At 51.3% G+C, this 17,398-nt stretch overlaps 2 protein-coding genes across 3 annotated transcripts in view; one reads left to right on the forward strand and one right to left on the reverse strand.

Moving 5' to 3' along the window:
* Positions 1-4,583: 4,583 nt before the first annotated feature.
* Positions 4,584-10,955, reverse strand: GID8 (GID complex subunit 8 homolog). Its single transcript, XM_061126858.1, has 5 exons — positions 10,814-10,955; positions 8,057-8,186; positions 7,013-7,209; positions 6,184-6,381; positions 4,584-5,498 (listed from the first exon to the last, which is right to left on the reverse strand). The coding sequence occupies exons 2-5, from the start codon at positions 8,172-8,174 to the stop codon at positions 5,325-5,327; spliced, it is 687 nt and encodes a 228-aa protein (XP_060982841.1). The 5' UTR covers positions 8,175-8,186; positions 10,814-10,955; the 3' UTR covers positions 4,584-5,324.
* Positions 10,956-11,123: 168 nt separating this feature from the next.
* DIDO1 (death inducer-obliterator 1) overlaps positions 11,124-17,398 on the forward strand; it is a 49,214-nt gene continuing 42,939 nt past the window's right edge. For both annotated transcript variants that reach the window (XM_061126855.1, XM_061126857.1), the window contains exon 1: positions 11,124-11,278. The gene's annotated coding sequence lies outside the window, so the exon portion shown is untranslated. The remainder of the gene's footprint in view (positions 11,279-17,398) is intronic.

Below are 17,398 nucleotides of genomic sequence, written 5' to 3' on the forward strand. Positions count from 1 at the left end.
CTCGTAACTCGGTACCCGCCCCACTCACATCCGTCGGGGAGGCCGGGCCTGGCGCTCCCGCGGTCTGGGCAGACCCCTGCGCGCCCCAGGGCCTTCTCGCGGCCGCCGCGGACGTCCGGGACGGCGCGGGCGCTTCCCCTGCAGCTGGCCGGAAGGATGGGGCTCTGGAGGGGCTGAGCCGGCGGTGACCCTGGCGGGCAGCCTGCATGCCGTCCACACATGGGGGGGCTCCTCACCTCGCAGGGCTGTGCACACCTCAGGTGAGAGTTGGGGTTGGTCTCACCCACTGCAAGGGGAGCAAGACTGTAAAGGAACCAGTTTCAAAATGGGTCTTTGAAGGTGGGCTCTGGCCCCGGGACCCTGGAGCAGTAGGGGGAAGCCTGGCGATCCAGAGCCCACGGAGGGGACCGAGTGTTCTGACTCCTGGCAGGTGCCAGGCCCCGCCCTCGAATCCCTGGATCCTCGCTCTTGGGGGGATTCTCGTGACTTCAGAAGCCTTGACGCCCAGGGGTGGTGGGCACAGCCACAGAGAGGCAGCAAGTGGACTTCTGGGTAATTTCGCTTCTCCCAGCTGCTGCCTCTTCACACCCACAACCCCACCTCCACCCCACTCCCCTGGGTTCATCCTTCACATGGCAGCCTGGTGAACCTGGCCGGGTCACACCAGGAGAAAGCCCTCTGAACAAAACCTAAAATGCCCTACCCCTTGGCCTTGGCCTTCCCCCTCCCCCAGCTCCTTCTGTGCAGTGGTGCCCACCGCAGGCCTGGCTCACCCTGCTCCACACACACTAGCGGAACAGGCGGCACTTTTTCTACCCATACGATGCTCAATGGGACAGAAAGATGGTGTGGAGAGAGGGGTGCTCCCCCAAATAACCCAGAACTGAGGAAAGTGTGAGAATCCTTGTTAAATTCTACCTGGCAGTTCACTGCCACCCACTGCCCCAGGCGCTTTGATGATGATTTAAAAAATTTATTTTTGGCTGCATTGGGTCTTTTTTTTTTAAATCTATTTATTTACTTTAGGCTGTGCTGGGTCTTCGTTGCTACACAGGCTTTTCTCTAGCTGTGATGAGTGGGGGTTACTCATCGTTGTGTTGCATGGACTTCTCACTGCGGTGGCGTCTCTTGTGAAGCACAGGCTTCAGTAGTTGTGGTGCTTGGGCTCAGCAGTTGCGGTTCCCAGGCTCTGGAGCACAGGCTCAATAGTTGAGGTGCACTCAGTTGCTCCGTGGTATGTGGGATCTTCCCGGATCAGGGATCCAACCTGTGTCTCCTGCATAGGCAGGTGGATTTTGAACCACTCAGTCCCCAGGGAAGCCCTGCACTGGGTCTTAGTTGTGGTATGCAGGATTTCTCATACATACAATGCAGTGTGTGGACTTCTCTCTAGTTGTGGCATGCAGGCCTAGCAGTTGCAGCACATGGACTTACTACTCCCCCCACAGCCTGTGGGATCTTAGTTCCCTGGCCAGGGATCAAACCTGTGTTCCCTGCATTGGAAGGTGGATTCTTAACTACTGGACCACCAGGGTAGTCCCTGATGGTGATTTTATATGAAAACCTAGAGCCGCACCATGGGGGACATTTGTCATTTGCTTACCCAAAGCCCCTCTGCTCCTGGAGCTGTGCATGAGCAAAACACAGAAAGGAAACCAAGAGGGCAGGGAAGGGTGGCTTCTGCCATGGGATGGGCTGGGAAGTGTCCCTGAAAAGACCTATGCGTCAAGTCTGAGAGCAATGAGCAGGGCATGGGGGTGGGGTGGGCAGAGGCCCAGGGTAGCTCCAGGACCACAAGGAGCCTGGTGGGTGAGTAAGGGGACAGGAAGGGGGACAAAGCAGTGGGGAAGGGCAGGCTCATGGGTCTTGGTGGTCAGGTAGAGTCCAGCCAGGGCTCTGACACTGGAAGCCCTAGAGGGTCACAGGATCACCCTGGCTGCTGTGAGGACCACTCAGGGTGGCCAGGGCAGAGGCAAGGAAGGACAGACCACTGCAATACTCCAGGCCCAAAGTGAGGAGGCTTTGGCTAGTGGGGAACAAGAGGTGGAGGGTTGCTCGGAATGCACAGAGGCCAATGGAGGGCCAGGGGTGAGCATCTGACCCCTTCCTGAGCCTCTGAGCTGGGCAGGGTCATCCTCCATGAGGCAGAAAATCTGGGCGTCAGCTAGGGCTACTAGACCACATGTCCCAACCCGAGAGGAAGCCACGCTCATGTTGGCAGCAGCTGGACACGCCTCCAGCTTCCAGTAACCTCTGTGAGGGACCTCATATCCAGCCAACCCACTGTTCCTAAGTTTCAAGGTGCAGAGTGATCAGTGGGTCGTGTACAGAGACTAGCCCTGGCCCCCAGTGCTGGTGACAGCTGTTCCGGCCGTGCCCACTGGTGTTGGGGCCTTGGCTCTTACTCGTTTGGGGCCTGTGCACCTTGCCTGAGTTTTACTTCCAGTTTTGCTGCCTAGACACACCACAAAGGCCTCACTGCTATGTTGTGACCTCACCTTCCTCAGCCTCCAGACCCGTACCTACTGCGCAGCACAGATGGGCTGCTACACCTGGCACTTCTGGTCAAGTGCAGCCCCGCTGGACCATGGCCTGGGTATCCCTGGGGTCCTCGCTACCTGTGGCCCCTGTGTAGCCCAGTCAGCATTTGGGGAAAGCACAGACGTCACGCTGCTTTAGGAAAGCTGACCACCACATGCTTGCTCTGCATGTCGGTCTTCAGGAGGCATCCTGGCTGGATGGTAGAGCCAGCCTTGCAGCCACCAGGCTCACCCCTGGCATTTCAGTCTGCGCCAGGACCCATCCCAACCAACAGCTGCCTTTTCTAGAAGCTGGAAACCGTAATTCAAATAACAAAATACAGTATTTCTCATGTGCCTTGCAATAATCCCTACCCTTTGAAAGAATTCAAACTAGGGGTCATTCCTCATGTGACTTCACAATATCAGGAACACAGAGCACCAAAATATTGTCATGTTTTATTTATTTCAAGGCACTTTCCACCAGAAAGTGTAAAAAAGAAGAAATAAACTACCCTGGCAAAACATCACATTTTAACAAACATGACAGTGAGATTCAAATGAGATGAAGTAGAAAAATCGACATACTTAATGTTCATTATCTTGAAATGCTTGCTGGAAAAAAAAAAAAAAAACAGACTGCAAAAGGAGGAAACAGAAAAGTCTGCAAAGTCGCCCCTTTAAAGATTTCCAGCCCATGGGAAAGGAACCACGCTCTTTATACAAAGGAAAAGAACCTAACAGCACCATCTGAGTTCTCCACATCTCGCTGGCACCCAGCTCACATGGGTCTTTGCACTGACTGGTCAAGCCCCTCACTGACTAAATGGTGAACAAGCCAGCAGTACTTCTCTTAAGCATTTGGCAACACTTCCTACAGGTGACAGGCCCGCCTCAGGTCCCCATAGTTTATGGATGATTCTTACCCAGTAATATACATCTCAAGCCCGCTATTTTGAAAAATGTCAGATTGACTGTATGTTAATGATGCACATAAATTAGCTTATATACACTAATAATAAAGGATAGGAATATGCTGAATTACTTCGTGCTTTTCGAAAAGTTTAATTTTACCTCTACTTCCCTAATATTTTTCTTCAGCTTCTGCTGTATTTATCACCTGAAAATTAAAGGCCCCTTTCTCCCTACTTTTATTCCCAAATCTTAAGAGGAAATGATCATACAGAAAGGTCACATCTGAGTTGATGACTGAGACAGAGGTGAAGCTCATCACTTCCAGGGGGTGAGCAAAGGACCCGTCCCAGGGCCTGATGGTCTCCTGATGATCTATGAAGACCTCAGCGCTTTTGCCTTTGCTCTGTGACTGGGGAGGGAAAACTCTGCCTGAAGCTGTACCCACTGAAAACCAGTGACCTGCAGCCTCCAAGCGCAGCTGGAAATGAGTGGGGAGAGGAGCTGAAGCCAGAGACCTTGCGGGACAAACATTGAGTGTGTGGGGATGTGACTGAGACACCCCACAGCCAGAGCAGACCTGACCTCCCCAAAGACCTGCCCAGCCGAGCACTAAGGCCAACGGACTCTCCAGATTCGTCTGCTGATGATGTGTGTCTCTGCGGAGCCCAGGTGCCAGCACAGCCCACCATGTGGGAGGGATCAGGTGAGAACTGAATCCCAGCCACGCAGGTGCTCCCATCAGAGGATGTGTGGGGATCACCAGCCCCACAAGCTCTACACGCCAGGGCCCCTCCATCTCCATCGGCCTCACTGAGGGCCGGCAGCTCTGCACTGGCACCCCGGGCCACCTGCCCCGAACCCCAACACCTGAGCCTGCACTCAGGACTCTTGACAGCAGTGGGCACCGGGCAGGGGACAGTCGTGAGGGAATAGGAGCTGGACGTCTGCCAGACTGGCTGACAGACGGAGAGGCAGAAGTGTGGGTCACAGAGCCCACAGCACCGTAGCACACGCCTGGCACCATCACGTGTTACCAGGAGCTGCCCCCTTCTGGCTGTAGGTACCAGATAGTGTCACCACGGTCACCCCGGGGAAGCGACCCTAAAAGCAAAAGTTGTGCTAGAGATGATGAACACTTCTGAGAGACCATTGTGGTCATTCTTGAAATTAAGGAGAAACCTTTATTTTCAACAAAAGTGCCCAGGAGAGATGGTTCATTGATCCACTAGGAAAGAGTCTCTCACCACTTACAGCACCAAAATATATATTTAAAAAATTAAAAAACACACAGCCCACCCCGCATACACACACACACACACCCATCTCCCCCAAAGCCACATGACCCAGACCAAACAGGAAGACAACCAAACTGAGTGCCCTCGCACAAAAGAAGTCTTTGAATTGGGGTTTACAAATTCATATAGTCTTTCCTATGAAAAAACAAAAACAAACCAAAAACCAAAGAGGGAAAGAAAACACTTCTACACGAAGGCCGGCCGTGATGGGGGGGAGGAGGACACGCTGTCCTCCTGGATGCTGACAGAACAAGATGGTCATCAGTGCTGCCTGGTGCTCTGAGCGGGGCCTCGGGTGGACTAGCGGCCCTAAGATGAGGCGCCTTCAGGAGTTGAAGTGCCCAGAACGCTGAGCACACGCCATGGGGCAGTCCTTGCCGGCCTTCCAGAAGAGACGGTATCTTGCACTGGTTTTCCAGTGCTTAAAAGGGCCAGTTTCCCTTTCAAAATGATTCTGGGTCAAAAAAACAAAACAAAACAAAACAAAAACACAAACAGTAAAAGAAGGGAGAAGAGAGTCCTCTGCTGCCATAAAAATCTTCAGTCCCAGGTGGCGCCCGCGGGCCCAGGGCCATGCAGCGGGGCCCCACACAGACTACTTGGGCTCCTCGATCACGCCTTTGCTGAGGTCTGTCATTTTAGGGTATTTTACTTTCTTCTGGTCCAGCTCATTCTGAGCCCAAAGGAGTAGTTTCAGCAACTTTGCCAGCTTGGGTGTTGACTCACGATTCTCGTAATCCAGGACAGCTTGGTTCACTTCACTCCACACCTATAAAATGGACAGCCAATAAAAACCACCTCACCCACAGAGCACCTGCAAAAAGGATCCATTATAAGATGCATCTTATACGTCTTCAAAACCATTTTTACACGAGAGGCTGGCTACTTATTTAAACAAACATGAAGCCTGTGATCGTCGGGCACTCTGGGGATGTAAAACACACTCCTTGCCCAGAGGGGCACACGGTATGGTCAGCAGATGTCACATCTGGCTGGGCATGAGGGGACTGGCAGGGAGGAGGGACCAGTTCCACCCAACAAGCCCTAGGAGGACACCTGATGTGGACCCCAAAGACATCCTCTTTTCAGGGCAGTGAGGGCAGTGGAGAAGGGGAACTGCGGTCGGGGAGCTGCCCTGTTGGTGGGAACACAGAGGCCATGACAGAGTGCAAAAGTATCCAAAGCAAGTGTGGGATTTTCATCCAAAGGTACTTGGAACATCTGTTCCTAAGAGTCTCCACACAGTAAGCCAGCTCAGATTAAAGAAAAAAACAGGCAAAGAGGCTTAACTATCGTTTAAGGGTCTCTACACCCTAGGCTCCTCGTATGACACAAGTAAAGTGTGGGACCCTCCCAGCAGTGTCCCGGTCACACCACATACACCACCCCGTTTCCTTGGAAATCCTGCCCTGAATATCCACAGAGGGTGTGGACAGAAGCCCTCTGGAGCCCACCTTCTGCCTCTGCATCATGTTGAGCAGGTCTCCAAAGGGGGAGTCCTCGGGGTTGTCAAAGGCCAGCAGGGCCAGTGTGCGTTCCATCTCGGTCAGACACTCGCGGCTTTCCTCACCCTGCTCAGCCAGCTGGGTCTGTGCAAACTCCAGCGCCGCCTCTGTCTCCCGCTGGCGGATCAGCTCGATCAGGTGTTGTTGCTGGTTGGGGGCCAGGCAGACAGGGGTGAACACCTTGCGCCCAGCCAGCGACACCCACCCCCCCTAGGGCTGCACCTGCTTCTTATGAAAAGGGCCTCTCAGGGGACAGAATTGTTGAGTACTCCAAGCTCCTGAATTTGCATTTTCCAAGCAAGAAACAGCTTCTGAGATACATGACAGAGCAGCTAACTTAAACCCCTTCCCTCGTCAATTACAGCAATATTCTAATGAAATTAGCCTCGTTCTCTCTCATTAACAGAAAGCATCTGTCCCCAAGCTTTCTGGAAAAGGGATTGGCTACCCACTCCAGTATTCTTGCCTAGGTAATTCCATGGACAGAGGAGCCTGGCGGTCTACAGTCCACAGGGTCGCAAAGAGTTGGACATAACCGAGTGACTAACACGTACACTTGCCAAGCTTTCTGGCACCAAAGACCTGTTTTGTGGAAGACAATTTTTCCCCTGGACTGGAGTAGGGCGGGGATGGTTTGGGATCACTCAAACACGTTATGTCTATTGTGTCCTTTATTTCTAATGTAATGTTGCCGCTGACCCAATAGGTCTGTGGCCCGGAAGTTGGGGATGGCTAACATGAAGAACCTTAATTCATCAAGTGTCTGCAAACAACTCACTTGCAGATGGAAGTAGAGATAGCGGTTTGTGTCCAGCAGCTCTGGGTGGAGGCTGTTGATGAGCGCAATGGCCTCCTGAATCTGACCTTTCAGTATCATCTCACGGATTTTGATTCGCTCGTCAAGTGTTTCTAGATCAACACTGGGTTCAATCCCAGATTCCATTCGAAACTTCTCTGCTGCCTCCTTAAAGCCCTCTGGAAAAGAAAACTACCTTCACTGCTCAGAAAATCAGCAAGATACCAACACCAGGGCTTTTTATCCCACCCTCTGTGAGTGAAAACCTCTAGTAAGAACTGCACTTTCTTGGGATGTGGGAGTCACACCTCTGTGACTTACCAGCTACACTACCTTTCCCCTGCCCCACCCAACTCTAACTTCCAGTCAGGGGAGGATGGGTGTTGAGGCCCCCGCACTAGGGTCCAGGCCTATGTGGAGAAGCTGCCAACCTGCTCCAGGGGTAGCACGGTGCCCTCCCACTGTGAATGAGTACACAGTTTCTTCAATCTCAGAGACTGATGGGGGCCAAGGTCACTGGGAACTCCAGGAAGGAGACTCACTTTCTGGAGACATGTGGGTCTTCTTACTTCTGCAGAGCGACCCTCTCCTCCACAGGGTCAGGAGGATGGGGTGTTATCACAGAGCACTTGCATTTCCTTCCACAGGCCCCTCCCCCTTTCTTCTTTTGACTTGGACACACCTTCTAGGAACAGTCCAGTATCATTTACCAGACTGGCCAGAAGAGATTACTTGGACTTTAAATGTACTTTTGCACATTGTTAATGATGTAGATCAGCTGCAAAAATGTCAAAGGCCAAGAAATAGGTTTTTTCTTTAGATCTCAGAGACCTGGAATCATGATTTCATCTCCAGAAGAGGACATCTTTTTAAAATGGTAGTTACAAGTTTGTTACAAGAGCACTGCGTTTCTATGATGCCTGAACGCAACCTAACTTTCAGGACACTCCAGTGGTAAAGTCCTGCTTGTGAGCCCAGAAAGGGAGAATGGTGCCCAAGAGGCAGTACCCATAGCACAGCCCTCACCTGTGACCAAGTAGTTCATGATGAGACGGTTCATGTCTGCTCTTTGGACATGTAAGTTATTGAGCTTTTCCATCCACTCATCCTTTGTGATTTCATCGGGTTTTTCTGTGTAACTCATTCTGATTTATTTCTACAGGGAAAAAAAAGTAATATTTTAAGAATTGGTGAAGAATTCTCACAATTGTGATCATTTCAGATATTAACAGTGACCAGGAACCAAAGGGTAGAGAGAGGGAAGGCACTTAAAATGTAGAAAACAGCACATGCAGAGGGCCTGAGACTCAAACACAGGCTCAGGGACCAGAGAAAAGCTTGGGGGGTTCAGAGGGCAGGATGAACATGAGGAAGAGCCAGGAGCCTGAGGACCAGGAGGTCAAGAGGTCAGTCTGGGTCAGATGAAGGCCCTCCAGGCCCCGCGGCAATCTATTAATAGATGGATGCTCCTCTAAAGAGCACAGGGTGGCATAGAGAGGTACAAGCTGAAGATTCACCTGCTATGATGTGTGTGCTCAAGACAAGCCATCTCGCACACCCTCCAGGCTGACAAAAATGAAGCAGCCTGACAACGCCAAGTGCTCACACAGACATGTGAGTGGTCTCTTGAGCCCCTTTACCCTGTGGTGAGAACGGACTGCACAGCAACACACTCAGCACCACTCTGCAAGGTTGTGCATGTGCGCTCCGCTCCTCACCAATGGCTCTTCTGCTAGCTGGGACCCCGAAAAACAGCCTACTGTGTCCCAGACACAGACAAGCCTGTGCGCAGTCACTGTTCAGGATGGCAACACTATGGAGACTGCCCACCCAGGAGTTAGTCAACAGCAGCAGGGACAAGCAAACGATGGTTCATAGGATTGCAGTCCCAAAGGACCAAAGCCCTGGGGCAGACCAGTTTCTGACTTCAGAACTGTTCAGGTTGTACAAAGACTCTTTGGTACATGTATCACAAGACATCCTCCCTGGGGTCTGTGGCAGCACCCCACAATCAAACATGACTGCTTCAGTGAAACCCATGAGGATCACACCGGGTGGAACAGAAGTTACTAAATAGCTTTTGCGGGGTTGGGTTCTGCCATGAAATCAATTAAAAACAAGACTAAAAACTTTTGGTTTTCAAAGTTTTGAGGATTTTAGGATCACTGACTGTAGCAATGAAACAAAATTTACCAAAGCAGTTAAAATACATGAACAGGCCCACACAGGGGACTTAGAAACCAGCTGCATGAAGAGAGCAAGTTGCAGCACAGACCTAAGGGCAGCAGTTTTTTAAAGAACAAAAACAAGACAAGTTATACAATTTTTACTTAGTAGTAAATACATTCATAGCAAAAACCATTTGTTATTTTTTCAAGTAAGAGCGTGAACCTTGAAACTCAGGAGGTGGTTACCAGGGGAAGGGGGGCCCTGGGAGCCCCAGCAGGGGTGTCAGGATGGGTGGTGAGCCCACCCACTGTCCACTTCAGTTTTATCCTTTGTAACTGACATAGGTTTTGTGGATATTACTTTACGTAAAGCAAAGCACATGCTCAATTACCTCAATAAATAAAAGCAATTTAAAAGATGGCTCTGGTTTCCCAGCAGACATGGGATGGCTGTGGGGTGGTGAGAGCTGAGCAGGAAGACCAGTGAGGAGCCACCCAAACAGGAGGACAGCAGAGGGAGAACCAAGAGCACAGCCCACAAGACTGTGGACTGAGCCAACGGGCCTTGCTGCTGGACCCACTGGGAAAGGATAAAAGAAGATTCATTGACCATGGAGAGGTGTCAAGCTTGAGACCTTGGAGAATGGAGTCCCAGATGAGGAAAGACTGGGAGAAGAACAGGTTTGAGGAGTCGGGTGAGTTTGGGGTGACTATCAGACCCACAGTAGAAGAAGTCAAGCAGGCACCTGGATTACAGGTCCCAGTTGGGCGATGGAAACATTAATTAGGGCAATGTCCACCACAAAGTGACTGAAAGCCAAGAATTCACCAGAGATCGCCCAGGGAGACAGTGTCGGTGGGGAAGCAAAGGGGAGCAAGAGAAAGTCCTCGGTCGTTGAGGGATCCCATGCCCAACTCTGATCCGCAGAAGAGAACTTGTCTGAGACAAAACAGACAAGTTTTGTGTGAGGGGCCGTCCCCTCACACAAGGTCATTTCTCTAAGCTGCGGCCACTAGCGCAACTCACCGCAAACTCTCACTCATGGGCGACAGAGCAGTACTGGAAAGTTAACAACTTTGAGGAACCGGCCCATTCTGTTTTGTGTAGGAAAAACTGAGCACCTAAACACCCCACAAACAGTACGGACAGCGAGGAACCCTTCGCCCCACGAGCAACGTCCTGTCTCGGCAGCTCAGTGTCTGCTCGAACGCGGTCCTGGTGCAAACAGTTCCCGCCGCAGACCTGTGCTACTTGTGAAGAACTATCACCTCCCAGCAGGCGTCGCCGCCCCTCAAAACACGCTCCATCAACAAACACCGAGCCCACGCCCGGACTCCGCCGCCTTAGGAAGAGGAGACAGTTGGACCTGGAAACTCTTGAGGGCGCCGCCTCCCCCGAGAACGCGGCCCGAAGACACCTGCTCGGACGTCCGAAACCGGCAGGCACCCTGCACGGTCGGCCGGCAGGAGCAACCCCGCAGCCTGGTCAGCCTCCTCACCGGCCCGCCTCGATCCCTCCCTGGCCCCGACCCCAGCCCAGCCCTCCGCCTCCCGGCCGCCGCACTCCGGCGGGGACGCTAGGCCCGGCCGCCTGGGCTCGCCGCGGCCATCTTACCGTGCGGATCCCGCCTGCCGCGCTGCGCGGTCTCCGCGGCCGCTCGAAGGGCCCGGCGGGGCCAGGCGGGGAGGGGGAGGTGGCGGCTCCGGGGTCTGGGAGGCGGAGGCGGGGGCCGCGGCGGAGGCGGAGGCGGGGGCGGGGAACGGGAGGGCAGACGCACCGGCGGCCGCCCCCTCAGCCACTTCCCGCGAGATCGCGAGGTCGCGAGCCGGGAGCCAATCAAGTGCTTTCACGAGGGGGCGGGGTGCGGCGGCCGCCCGGAAACGCGGAACTCCAGCTTCCGTCCTTGCGCAGAACTCTCTTTACGGCTCCTTCGCTCTACGGATTGGCGCGAGAGTCAAAAGGGATCGGCTGCCTCTGGCTAAGATGGCCGCCGTGGAGGCGTCGTTGTAGGGGAACTTCGCGCCGGGACGGCGACATCTAGACTGAGGCTAAGGTCCCAGCGTCCTTCCCGTCGTTTGTGTAAGCCCGAGGGCATGGGGCGGGGAGGGGGTACAGGCGCCGGTGCTCCGCTCAGCCCGGAGGAGGGGACCCTCCCGACCCGGTGCCTGCCTTCGCGCAGGCCCGGGAGGAGCCGCCCGAGCGCGGACGGCGGGAGCTCTCAGTTCCGACGGTTGGGGTGGGCTCCGGGGCACGCGACCGCGGCGGGAAGCGCACACCAGCTCGCTCCAGAAGAAGTCTACAGGGCCAGACCTGCCCTCGGGGAATCTCCCAGGGGCCCGGCGGTCTTTCCCGCCCGTGGTTCAGAATCCGCGCTCAGGTTGGGCGGGGACCGCAGGCCTGTGCAACTGGGGCTTCGAGGTGCTGCGGCCGCTGCTCGAGGAGCGGGGGGGTCTTCCTGCCCTGCGGCCGGGGTCGCGGAGGCGCAGGAAGACATTCACGCTTTTATTCGGTTATTATTGTGCGTCCACGGGAGAAAAGGACAGATTACGTCAGAGCAGGGTCTCATTTTCCAGGTCAGTTCAGTTGTGTCGCGCAGTCGTATCCAACTCTTTGCGACCCCGTGGACTGCAGCACGCCCGGCTTCCCTGTCCATCACCAATTCCCGGAGCTTGCTCAAACTCCTGTCTGTCGAGTCGGTGGTGCCATCCAACCATCTCATCCTCTGTCGTCCCCATTTTCCAGTTGCTGGAGAGTCAAGTTAAAAGATTTTAGAATCCTTCGGGAAGGAAATTAAGGGACAGCCCTTTATTCCATCCGATGAACTCCAGTGTCTTTCTGTTAAAAGTCAGGGTTAGATGGTTTCGTGTGATTGCGTGGAAATGCAGTGGGACTTGTTGCAGAAAGTAAGTGCAATTTGGTAAACAGATTAGACAAAGACGACTAATTGTGGAAATTTCCCGTCAGTGAACTGAGCTAAATCTGCAAGTCCAAAGCTTTGGCCCTAATCTATTTAAAATGCAAATACAGTGTGTCTGCAATTACATACTTTTCAGGCACTTAATCCTCTGAACAACTTTACACACCAGCTTTACAGTGGGTGAGGGGGTGCAGATTTTTAAAATTCTTTTCAAGGGTGCACAAGCATAAATTGGTGCCCTAAAGAGCTAGGGTGTTCCAGTCTAAAGAAGGTTCAGCTGCGCCTTCTCTGCGGGTCATAGGTTAATGGCCCCTCACCCCCAGAAGTGGTCTTGCTCCGCTTTAATTCTGTCCAGATACTGGCTTCCTATTGAAACCCATACCGCAGGCAGGGTCATCTCTCTTGTCCCTGGCCCCCTCTTCACACCCATCAGTGACTCCCCCAGTTGCCTGTGCAGACTGAGCGCAGCTGAAATCCTCAGCACCCTGCCCTTCCTCTGGGCTCTCAGAAGATGGGTCTGTGTACAGCACTCCTAGGCACCTAGGAGTGGGAACACCATCCGGACAAGCAGAGTGTCTTCCACCGCTTTGTGTTCCCCTGGTCCCTGAACAATCCCTTCGTTGCCTTCAGCACACCATTCTACGTCACTGATGCCTGATAGTGTCACAGTTCTCCACCAACATGTGACCCTCACAAAAGCTGAAACTTACTAGTGTGTGGCAGGGGTTCCGTAGATACTTGATGAGAATGTGGAGGAACAGATGAGTGAGTGAGGGTGAAGACCTTCGCTAAAAGCTGTCTCAGCGGAAATGGACAAAGGACGGGAAGCAGCAGTCCGGTGGAATGAGAGCAGAAGAAGTTGAGAATGGCGCTGAATCACAGATCAGCAGTCCCTTGTTAAAAAAAAAATTTATTAGTTTCTGGCTTCTTGAGGGTTTTCCCTAGTTGAGGTGTGCAGGGTTTTCATTTCAGTGGCTTCTCTTGCAGAGTGTGGGCTCTGTAGTGCACAGGCTTAGTTGCCCTGAGACATGAGGGATCTTCCCAGATCAGGGATCAAATTGGCGTCCCCTGCATTGGCAGGCAGATTCTTAGCCTCTGGACTACCAGGGAAGTTGAGCAGTTCTTTAAGGAGAGTTGTTAAGGTTTATTAGTTTTAAAGGAGCATGCAAGAATTATTTTAAAGTGAAATGTGTTTTGAGAATAAAATACACCTTGCCTCCTTTAATCAAATCCTGGACTATTCAACGACCAGGTGTCAGGCACATTTTACAGAACCGCAGTGTTTTGGAGGGTGTTTCTGTCTTACTCTCAAACCATCAAAGCATGAAGTCAAACCCCTGAATGCTGGAGCCCTGCTTTCCAGGGAATTTGGCAAATCAAACCTGTTTCTTCAGAGTAAGGCATAAGCTGATTGGACATTGCTGCTCAGAATTGTTATCGGTTCTTGTTGTTGAGTTGCTAAATCATGTCCGACACTTATTGACCTCATGGACTGCAGCACACCAGGCTCCTCTGTTCTCCACTATCTCCCAAAGTTTTCCTAAATTCCTGTCCTTTGAGTTGGTGATGCTGTCTAACCGGTAATGGCTAGATGTACTTACCACTAGTGGGCAGTAAACTCCAAAAGGTCAAGTGCCATAGCTTTGACTTTACTCAGGGTCTTGTTCTCAGGTTCATCCTGAAACTGTTGAAAGGAGTGAGGAAGACTGTTTTTACTCTTTAGTTCTGCTGCATGTATCCAGATGAATTAGCTGAATGAAGACCCTGTGAAGCATGTGTCATGGGGTCTGAGATGGTCGCCCTCCCCCTCACTGCTGGACTGTATTTCCCTTTCTGGATTATATGACTAAACCAGCAAGCACTGGTTATGTCATCAGTTGCTTTCGATGGGTAAAGTAATATTTTAGAGTAATATTTTTCTTGAGTTTTTAATTCCTGCAGAGGATGTAACATAAACTGTGTCCAGCATTGGTGCTACCTAAAACACCTGGGGTGGGTTGAAGGCTGGGCTGGACAGTGGGGCACAGGCAGCAAGCTCGAGTGGCAGTTTACCTACCCTGTCCAGTCAGTGGGCTGTTTGCAGACCATCTCTGCTGAAACTCTCCATTTCCTTCCCTCCTGCCTGGAGAGGGCTTTGATAATTACATTGGTATAGATACAGACACATGCACGTGTGTATATAAACACCTATAATATATATGTGCACAGCTATTGAAAATTTATCTGTATATGCTTTAAGGGGTTTCTTGTTTTTGTTTGGTTTTGGTTGGTTTGTTTTTGCATGAGCCCAGTTCTGATCAGATGTCTGATATGGGAGATAGAACACTGAATAAAGATGAGCCATTGTTTCAATTGATAACCATGTGTTCCTTTTTAAAAACACTTGCCAAATTTTGTTTTTTTTTCTTTTTATGACTTTAAAATCCTCTTATGTTTACTCTTAAATGCTTTTACTTTCCATCGGAATGAGAGGAACTTTTGTATGCCGGACAGAATCCCAAGATTTTTCATTTTTATGTATAGTTGTAAAAGACAACATTCTTGGTTTCCTATATTGATTTGTTGAAATTTCAGAATAAAACGTTTTGGGTATCTTTTTGAAATTTCCTAATAGCTCGACTTGTGTTATTCTTGTTGAGATTTCCTTCAAATACACTTTTCTCACTTTCACCATTTAGTTTCTGTGATCCAGGCAAGCACAGGAAATTACATGTTTTTTTTTTCTCTCTCTTTTGGACAAATCCCAAAAGCCACTGTTAGATCTGACTTTCGTGAATCTTTCACTTTTCAAGTATTTTAATTTTGGAAAAAATAATCTCTTAAAATGTAGCCAGTACAGTTACTTAGGGCTTCCCTGATAACTCAATGGTAAAGAATCTACCTGCAGTGCAGAAGACCAGTTCAATACCTGGGTCAGGAAAATCCCCTGGAGAAGGAAATGGCAACCAGGTCCAGTATTCTTGCCTGGAAAATCGCGTGGACAGAGGAGCCTGACGGTCTACAGTCTATGGAGTCGTGTCTGACGCGACTTAGAGACTAAACAACAACAGTTATTTGTCAATGCGTTCTTGTGTCTGAGGACTGGCGGCTGTGGCCCTGCTCTGGGACCTTCCTGTCTCAGTTGACCATCCCCTCCCACCCTATGGAGGGAGGCTCCTGTTCCTGCTCACCAGCCACCTTCGGAATTTGGTTCAGATCTGTGGGCATGTTTCGCCTTTCTCCTTTGTCACCTGCTCTTCTGGTGTGATGGACGAGCTTGTGAGGAAATGCTGGATCTAGGCACAGTGTGGTGGAGGCAGCACCCCACGTGCTGTGTCTTCTCTACTCTTAAACTGCTTTTCTGTCAAAACCGCTCTTCTGTGAAAGGAGTTGATTTTTCTGTCTTTTTATTTGGTGTGTTCTTTCAGAGACTCAAGATGAAACTAGCCAGCAAGGAAATACAGTTCTTATGCCTCATACTTATTAAAATATTTCTTCTGAAGTTAGCTATTTACTTTTCACTAAATTTGTGGGGAAAGTAGTCTCAGTATCAGGAGCCATCCTGAAAGGTAGGAGTAACCAGCGTTGTTCTGAAGTCTGCGCCCTGGAGCCCATGGCCCCTGGGGTTAGAGGGCACAGGCGTTAGCTATTCAGAAACACCCAACGCTGACCAAGGCCAGGGACGAGGAGCTAAGGGGACCATGACTTTGGCCCTTGGTTTCCTCTCTTCTCCCAGACATCTCCCCTCCAGCCCAGAACTGGATCTGAGTTTGGGTCCAGATTCACTGGGGACCTTGCCCCAGGGCCAGGCAGTGGGCCCCACCATTGACCCCAACTTCCTGACCCCTTCTTGGCCTGCCTGCAGGGTGGGTGCTAGCCTGTTCACCCTTGAATTCTGAACAAGAGTAACAATAAAGCAACTTGGCTGCTGCCTCATCTGGTTGTAAATTGTCCTTGGAGAGGGTCTTGACACATTCTACCTTGTCTCTCAGGGTTGCACTTGACCACCAGGAGAGAGGGGTGCTTTGCTCAGGACCCTGCTTTCCACTGGGCTTTAACTCAGGGGTGAGAGGAGGCCGAACACCAGGAAGCGGTCTTCTAAAAAGGATTGCTGACTTTTCCAGTTGTGCTTTTCTGCCTTCATAAATTTTCTCAGAATTGTTCATGGGTGTTGGTGGCAGGACCTGGTGTCCACACATGATGAGGATGCATCAATCATACTTTTCCCATACGTTTCCTCCAAGACTGAAACCCGTTGAGGCCTGGAAGGTTGCTTAGCTTCCTAACCTCTGAACCACTGTTGTTGTCAGTTTCCTGAACTTCAGGATTTTTATTTGTGTATTTGGGGTATTTGAGACAATTGGAGACTCCTTTTAAACCTATTTGTTCCTCAGGGTTTAGCTATTAAAGTAAGTTTGTTAGGAGAAGGTATTCCTTAGCTGAAAATGAAAGTGTTAGTTGCTCATTCGTGTGTTTGCAGCCCTGTGGACTGTAGCCTGCCAGGCTCCTCTGTCCATGGGATTCTCCAGATGAGAATACTGAAGTAGGTTGCCATTCCCTTCACCAGGGGATCTTCCCGACCTAGGGATCAAACCCAGATCTGTATGTCAGGCAGATTCCTTACCATCTGAGTCACCAGGGAAGCCCCTTCTTAGCTAGTAGACTTCAACTAAAAGTACCCAAACTGCAGTTCTAGACATGCCTTTTTCACCAGGGAAGAGCAGCTCCTGTGAGGAGTGACAGCAGGTGAACTGAATTACCTGAAGAGGCTGTAGAAGGACAAGGGCCTGACTCCTCCCACAGGTGGCAGATGCCTCTGAACCCTGTAGCCCATGGTCACGGCCAGCTCCTCCTGGGAGATTAGAAAGGGAGGCCAGTTGCAGGGGTAGGTGGGGAGGTGCAGTTTCCTTTCCTCTGCTGCCCAAGCGCCCACCTGAGCTGCCACCCCCAACCCAAGTACTGTAGTGGCACAGGTGGGGCTTCCTGTTGGGGTCTCCTTTCTGTCCTCTGAGCTTTCTGCCCAGAGCTTCCTCCTGTTCCATCGGTAGCCCGATCCTCGGTGTCATTCACAGGACCCAGTGCCCACCTGAAGCTGCACACAAGTTAAAAAGAGACACAGATGTAAAGAACAGACTTTTGGACTCTGGGAGAGGGCGAGGGTGGGATGATTTGAGAGACTAGCATTGAAACATGTATATTATCATATGTGAAATAGATCACCAGTCCAGATTCGATGCATGAGACAGGGTGCTCAGGGCTGGTGCACTGGGATGACCCTAAGGGATGGGATGGGGAGGGAGGTG

The sequence above is a fragment of the Dama dama genome, chromosome 23, assembly GCF_033118175.1.
Source record: "Dama dama isolate Ldn47 chromosome 23, ASM3311817v1, whole genome shotgun sequence".
NCBI lineage: Eukaryota > Metazoa > Chordata > Mammalia > Artiodactyla > Cervidae > Dama > Dama dama.